Here is an 8,546-nt window from a genome sequence, read left to right on the forward strand (position 1 = left end):
GGATCTCTATGGACCATCTCAATTTGAAGCAATGCTCAAATGTTTGCAAAAATGTTTGTTGATATTCTAGTGGCAAAGGCATATAACAGTGGAATCTGTAAAAGGAAACAAGAAACGTAGAGTTAATTGTGTGAAAAGATGTTTTAAAATTATTGAAGTAGAATCGTGTATACTTACCATTTGACGATGACGAAGATAACTCGTTACGTTATGAGTTAGAAGTATTTGCAACAGTAGACTTCTTACTACGTGTGTTATAGCTGAAGGTTTGTGTTGGAGGGGGATCTGTTTACAGTGACGTAACTATTGGCTTGTTTGTAGTACTTGGACGGGGGCTGCTATTAGTGGGAGGGAAGGAGGAGAGTGTATTACTGCGCGTGTTGTATCGGTGTAAGGCCATTGGAGGGAGCGATGTTACAGTGGGTGTGGCTATGGGTTTATTGGTTGCATTTGAATTAGAAGTACTAGCTGTGAGGGGAAGGGAGGGGAGTGTATTAGCTGTAGAGGAGGTGGGAACGCTAATTGATGTGAGGTTGAAGATTTTTAAGAATATATTGGTGAGGGGAGTTGATTTTTGTAATAGAATAAGAATCTGTTCATGAACAGATACACCGATACAACACGCGCAGTAATACACTCTCCTCCTTCCCTCCCACTAATAGCAGCCCCCCTCCAAGTACTACAAACAAGCCAATAGTTACGTTACCGCAAACAGATCCCCCTCCAACACAAACCTTCAGCTATAACACACGTAGTAAGAAGTCTATTGTTGCAAATACTTCTGACTCATAGCGTTACAAGTTATCTTCGTCATCGTCAAATGGTAAGTGTACACGATTCTACTTCAATAATTTTAAAACATCTTTTCTCACAATTAACTCTACGTTTCTTGTTTCCTTTTACAGATTCCACTGTTATATGCCTTTTCTACTAGAATATCAACAAACTCACATTTTTGCAACATTTGAGCATTGCTTCAAATTGAGATGGTCCATAGAGATCCAATTTAAAACTGTTCTTCAACTTCTATTCTACAACTTCATATCTTCAATGTGTTCTACAACTTCACCATATGCCTCTGACTTTAGTCTTTTATCTTCAAGATTATGATTAATTTCGTTCTCTCGACCAACCTTCGACTTTTATTCTCTCTTCTTTGTTTTGAATATATATGATTTTTCGCCATCTTCTAATTGTAACCGCCGGACAGTCAACTTTATTTTTATAGCAATAACAGTCTGATGTTTTATCCATTGTACTTATTATAGCAGCCTTTTAATGTTAATTTTGTTAATACTTCCACCATTGTAACTCATAACATCTTACATTTTTTAAACCATCATTGTTATTTTTAATGTTATTTTACTTCAAATCTCTTCAAGGTTTTTAAAATTTTCATTATTACATGTTAATTAGATGCTTATTTTCAATCTAAGGTTAAGACAATGGCTGATGATGCCTTCATACAAGGCAAAACATGTACCACTATTAGTTAACAGATCTATGTAAATCATCCAAGACTAGACTTTGTATTGATTAGGTGGTCTATTTAACAAATAACTTACTGTTATTATTCCAATCTAATAGCAACACGGAAAATGGTGGCAAATCTGAGTTTTACAGTGCCTCCTTTTTAATTCTTGTAAATAAGAATACTACTAGGGGTCGGTTAGTGGGTTGAGGAGAAGTGTTAAAGCCAGGAATCTCGTAGTGTGGTTGTGCGTGCATTGCACTCCAGCCTACAAGATCCTTGCTCAAGACTATCAGTTCGGAATCGCTCATACATTCTTCCATAACAGGTTGCTGCTATTCTAAGCTGAAGTATTGAGTTGACAGTTTCAATTCAAAAAAGTTTGTGTATAATTTTCTTACAAATGATCAATCATTGCGGGAAATTGTGGCCGAGGACAAATATTTTTTGATGATCGATGCGATAAAACGATAGTTTGAGGAAGAATAGATGCGTGGAAATGTAACATTAGTTTCTATGGAATATTTTTGAGGACAAATAAATTGAACAATGAATACTGGAAAACAATCTTTATTGCAGCCAATGGCCATACATTATACAGTTCATAGCATGATAACTTTCACATGCATGCTCGCATCATTTGCACATACAGTTAGATCCCGGATCATGTAATCCTTCTGTTTTACATTCTTCGTGGTGAAATCCATGTACAGTGAACCTGGTGACCATGTGCTGTAAGTCATATCCTGCTCATATCCAGTCTCAGTATATCATCACATGTTTCCTGTAGAAATTGTCCCATAGTAGCTTTCTTTGTATGAAACTCCTGTAGTAGCTCTTTATAGTTCACTGTAGATGTCAAGAGGAATTGGAGTTTAACATCGTCCACTAAGAATATCTCCTTCGCAAGAACATAATTCTATTGGGATAGCATATACTTTGACACATTCAAAACTCGTTTATGGAACCTTGCATTCAGGTTTTCAGATTCTTGTACTTCCCATATTAATTCCATGCCATATGTGGCTATCAACAGCACTTTCACTTTGAACATTGTCATAGCTATGTCTAATGACAAGTGTGGAGGATGTTTAATTGTACAAATGGATCTCATGGCCAATACAATCAGAGAGAGAGAGAGAGAGAGAGAGAGAGAGAGAGAATCAGTGTGCTTGTCTGTCTCAGATTGATCGAGAAATTAATCCTGTTACCTGGATAGTGATCCCTAGACACTTAAACTGGTTATTAATTTTCATTCATTGTTCCTTTTATGTAAGGAGGAAGTTACTACCTGCTAATTTTCCTCCCTTTCTGAAGACTAACAGTACTGTCTTGCTGGTATTCAGATCCATTTCATCATTTTCCTCTGTCCATGCAGTAATTGAATTCTTGCAATACGTTGCTCAGTTTAACCAGGAGTGGTGATTGGGAATTAGAAGTGTGTGGGGGAGAAGTGAAAAGTGTACAGACAACTAAAGGTACCCAGGTTTGTGGCATATTGCGGCCGGTGGCGGGGAGGGGGTGTACAAAAATCAAAACTGGGGAAAAGCTACAAAATGGTAAGTTTTTTAATGCTCCCTGGGCGAATTTTGACAGAAAGGTGACAGTTTACCAACTTAAGTGTTATAATAATAGTGTTCTTGGGATTTTTCTTCAATACTATACAATATAATTTTCACCAAAGGAACAATATTACATAAGTATTACAAATAAGTAGAAGCACGGTGTAATTATAATATTAAAAATCATTTAGTATTTGACTACACACAAAACTAACACACACTGAAGAGACTGTCAGACTGACGAATGCATGCGGCAAGCGGGTGAATCATATCTCAGTGTTCATAACATTGGCAAAAAAAAAAAAGAGATCAAATCACACGATACCCTTGCTACCCTTCCTCACAGTACATGCAAAGTCTTCACTACTTACTGTGGCGCTATATAAATCAGTTGGCCACGATGAACAACATTTTTTGCATATTTCCACCGATAATTTTGTGAATAACTTAAGAAAATAAAGGAAATCAATCAATCATTATTGATCTGCATTTATACAGACGCCCAGGTGGCACATTTGTTGTTTTCCTACCCTTTTCTTAAATGATTGCAAAGAAATTGGAAATTTATTGAACATCTCCCTTGGTAAATTATTCCAAACACGTTCCTTTCCATATTGTTTCTTATAGCTGATTAATTATTACCTTATCAAATAATTCTGAATCAGCGTCAGCGCTACCCTTTCTCGGTCTGTACACTCCAAATCTATCAAGCTGCCTATTATCTTTAGAGATGAGTCTTGTACCTAGAATTTCATGTTTGTCATCTTTAACTTTTTCGTAGCTTACAAATTCTTCTTTCACCAGAATGAATACTCCCCCCTCCTACCATTCTATCCTATCTCTACGATACGCATTCCAGTTCCATGAGAAAATTTCTGCATCCATTATATCATTTCTCAGCCATGATTCAACTCCTGTTACAATATCAGGTAACTATATATATCTATTAAATTGCTTAATTCTATTCCGTTCTTTACAATACTTCTAGAGTTGAGCACTAACATTTTTATGTCTTCCCTACTTGACTTCCAGTTCCCTGTTCCCTTATCACCGCTCCCTAGGCCACCCAGTTTCCCTGAATGTACCACTGTGGTTTAAGTGAAGGCCATCTGAACGCAGATCCCTATCTCCTACCCACCGAATAGGATCTAGAAATCTCACTCCCAGTTCCCACGTACCCACTCCATAGTTGTTTTTTTTTTTTGCTATGGTCTTTACGTCGCACCGACACAGATAGGTCTTATGGCGACGATGGGATAGGAAAGGCCTAGGAGTTGGAAGGAAGCGGCCGTGGCCTTAATTAAGGTACAGCCCCAGCATTTGCCTGGTGTGAAAATGGGAAACCACGGAAAACCATCTTCAGGGCTGCCGATAGTGGGATTCGAACCTACTATCTCCCGGATGCAAGCTCACAGCCGTGCGCCTCTACGCGTACGGCCAACTCGCCCGGTACTCCATAGTCTTATTTAAATCCCCAATCACCTTCTAGTCAGTATCCCTCCTACACACTATTCCAATGATATCAATCTCCGCTTCCTTAAACTTCACCTGTGCTGCATTTACTAGATCCCACAGATCCCCAACTATGTTTGTACTTATACCTGCTTGTCTTGCATTGTTGGTACCAACATGAAACACTACCACCTTCTCCTTTCCCTCCTCCTGCTCTTCTACTTTCCTCAACATCTGCCTTAACCTAATTCCTGGATAACACTCTACCCTGGTTCCCTTTCCTCCACACACTTTCCCCACATGTCTAACAATGGAATCGCCCATGACCAGAGCCTCAACCCTACCCACCTCATTGGGTCCCCTCCCCTCCTGGTCAGTCTTATCTTTCCTGACTGCTGCAGAAGCTACTTCCTCCTCCCTTTTCTCCATTCTATGACCCTGTTCCACCTGTCTTTTCCTATCCACTACTGCACAATTCCCTTTCCTACCGTTTTCCTTCCTCCTACTTCCACACTTCTCAGCAACAGTTCCCTGTTCCTCATCTTCCCTCAGTTGCTCTGTCTGCAGTGACTCTTACCAATTTCTTACAGACACCTGTCCTGAATTCTGATCCTGAATGTAGCCCTTAGCCTGCAGTCTCCTTCCCCTTAAAACATTAGACCCCCTGTCTTCTTCATTTTCCCCCTTTCCTTCCCATTCCTCTTTTACACCTACTGTATCCTGTACATTGTTTGAGAGAGGCCTACTTTCCTTCCTGTCCTCTGAGAGAATCCTAATTATCTCCCTCAAACTCTCAAACTCCTCCCTCAAACTCTCAAACTCCTCCCTCATATTCCTTAATGCCTGGCCACACCCACAGTGCCTACAGTTGCACTCCTTAGCCATTCTTTACTGAATAATGAAAAGAAAAGTAAAAATAAGATAACTTATTCTGTGCAAAATATAAATGAAAGGAAAGAAATATTATCTAGGATAGTTCACAAAGATCATACGACAAAATAATGTAATTAATATGGGCTACTATTACACTACAATACTAGTTAGTTTTACGATTTTTTTTTTCTTACAACACCCTAACAAGATGAAAATTGATGTTAATTACTGAAAACGAAAAATAATACACAAGAATTACACAATTCTAAGCTGCAGTTAAGTCTACCCTAATTACCACAACAGAATTCTAGTAACTCTAAACACACTAATTTCTGATAAGATACTATAATACACTAGAATAATTTTAAACTACGTTCAGATGTATCCTAATCACAACAGGTTATTACTAAGCACAAACAGAAATGGAAATTACAATTAAAATTTGAAATTTGCAAGACTACCGTACTCAGAATAATAGAATAAGCACTCTAATTTATAATAAGTTTCTACAATACACTACAGTAATTTTTAAACTACGTTCAGACATATCCTAATTACAATAGGTTATTACTAAGCACAAATAGAAATGAAAGTTAAATGCATAGACAGATTAATATTAGTACTACTTTATCCTACTATGTCGTAAGAGAAATTAAACCTGCCGTTTGGTTAAATGCTCAAGTATTAAATGGGTTACCGTACACAAAGATACACACGAATATAATAGGCAAAATACTATCCAATATACTGTGTCTACACTACAATTCTCAACTGAAATACGGTTATGTGATTATTACAAATGATGGAGTACTATTACTCCACGGGAGTAACAGCTGATAAGACAACAGGGCTTGTACAAATTGCTTTTTTTTTTTCTAAGAATTCCTAGTTTCAGCCAGCTAAAATGGAATAAAAATGCAGTGTTTTCTCCACAAATTGCCACTACTGATCTTCACTATCTGAAGCTAGTGCCATATAATGGATAAGTTTTCTATTGCATGAAATTACTGCTTTGAATCCAGACCAAAAATGGCCAACAAACTTGTAGCAAAATTTTATCAGGTGCTGTGCTACTGTTCTGACAAATAATTTTCCTTTTCCATGATTTGAGTTAACTTGGCTCTTGAAGGTACTACCTTAAACTATGACAAAGTTTGCAAAATCATTCTTCCTAGGACATTGCTTTAAAATGTTGACCAGACAATGTGTACTGTTAATAATTTGATGAAAAGAGCCCCTAAATTCTTCAGGTGTGAATGAAAGCCATGAAGCACCGAATTCACATTTTCCATATATAATCTCAGCAAATTAAAACTCATGGAAGCATAAGATATCTAATATCAAATGCCTTTTAGATGGTAAATTAGAGGAGATCTTTAATATACCTCTTTGAAAAGCAGCATTTGTCATGGTGGGTACTTTTTACTGTAGAATGTGCACAGACAATAGCAGAAGGTTTTGTTTAATGAAAGACATCACTCGGACGACCGAAATACATGTTCATCAAACAAATACCGAATGACGTAGGAGCAGAAAGCTATGCAGCAATGAAGACTACTGTAAAGAACCACCGAACACGGAGGAACTTCATGGCGACTTGCCAAATATTTTTTTAACATTAAGTCTCTCTTAAAAGAAACTATTATATTTTCAGTACATTTAGACCGTCCGCTTAATTATTAAATGGAAATTATAGTATTATTTTACAAGTAACACATGTTTTGACCCACATTGGATCATCATCAACTACAAATAATTGTGATAGTATCTTAAAACTCATATAATCGGTAAACACATACCTGTAATAAAAACATGATAAAATGAGATGAGAAACAACAAATACGCTTCAAACATTAATAACGGCATGCCATGTCTGTCTTTTGTCTAAAATATTTCTTCTTGAGTATAAAAACCAGTAGTGACGATGTGGATGTAGAGTAGTCTTATGTGTAAATAAACCAATAGATGCTTGTTAAGGAAGGGAAAATGGGTCAGGGGACATCTTTGATGCATTACTGTGATCGGACCTTGTTTAATGTCAGAGTACTTCTTTGTTATGAAAATATATCAAAGCATAACATTGAATGTGTTACTTGGTAGTACTGTAGTTGGTCATTTGCTGTAAGTGGATTGATTAAATTAATGTATTTTGTTCTTGTTCCCTGTAACCACTCTTCTCTTCTGTCTCCAGAGCAATGGGAGCATCATGAGGAAGTCGAACTTGTCCGCTGGATACAGGCTGCAACTACTGGAGCTGGGAATGAAGAACAATTTCATCAAGCTCAGTATGATTCAGAGTCTTCGGAAGATGATGTACCACAACCTAGTCAGGAGAGAAGGGGGAAAGAAAATGAAGAGAATTCAGAGAATTCGCAGACAGATGATGAAGACGAAGAGGAAGACTATGAGGAGGATGATGACGATGACGATGACGATGATGACTTAGTTCCTAAATCTGTTGGGATGGCTTCCAATAAGTTTAGTATTTTAAATACTGATGATTGAATATTTACTCTAAATACTCTCTCAGAATCCTTACTCTAATATGCAATCCACAAGCAATAATAGTGAATGTTATGTGCTGAACTATACTGTCGCACTTTATATGTACATTTTGTCAGTAAATATATGTAAATCAGTTTGAATATGTTTTCATGAAAAAATTACTAAGAATATGACGATTATTATAATCTGAGTTATTTTCTGACCCTTGTTCTCTTTCTTTATAATACAGTGCTGATATCCTCAAGTCTTTGCTCAAGGTTCAGGAACCAAATACTGACAGTTGATTTGAATTTGGAGCTCCTAAACTTGAAAGAACCATATCAGTAGATTAGTGGCATGTCAACACATTGAAGCCCACATTCAACTGTTACTCGGGCTATGTGAAACTTTTGCATATCCCATGCCTGAGTATAGGTCAAGGTCGTGTTTCCTGTATAGAAAATTCCTTTGTATGACCGTAACTTGGGTTTGGGTTACCGTGGGTATGTTCACTGATCTCTTCTCTTTGATGTTGATTTGCATCACCCTTTGTTGACTAGTTAGAGAATTTTTAGGAAATAGAATGCAGTATTGGTCCAACTCCTTGGCTGAATGGTCTGTATTGAAACCTTCAGGTCAGAGGGTCCTGGATTCAACTCCCGATCGGGTCGAGATTTTAATCGTATGATTAATTCTTCTGGCTT

At 37.3% G+C, this 8,546-nt stretch overlaps 1 protein-coding gene across 1 annotated transcript in view; it reads left to right on the plus strand.

The window, feature by feature from the left end:
• Positions 1-8,101, plus strand: part of Ns4 (Nucleostemin 4) — a 129,709-nt gene extending 121,608 nt beyond the window's left edge. The window contains exon 12 of the mRNA XM_067146531.2: positions 7,550-8,101. Coding sequence (XP_067002632.2) covers positions 7,550-7,863 — 314 coding nt within the window. The 3' untranslated portion in view covers positions 7,864-8,101. The remainder of the gene's footprint in view (positions 1-7,549) is intronic.
• The last annotated feature ends 445 nt before the right edge of the window (positions 8,102-8,546 follow it).

Source organism: Anabrus simplex, chromosome 4 (genome assembly GCF_040414725.1).
Source record: "Anabrus simplex isolate iqAnaSimp1 chromosome 4, ASM4041472v1, whole genome shotgun sequence".
Lineage (NCBI taxonomy): Eukaryota > Metazoa > Arthropoda > Insecta > Orthoptera > Tettigoniidae > Anabrus > Anabrus simplex.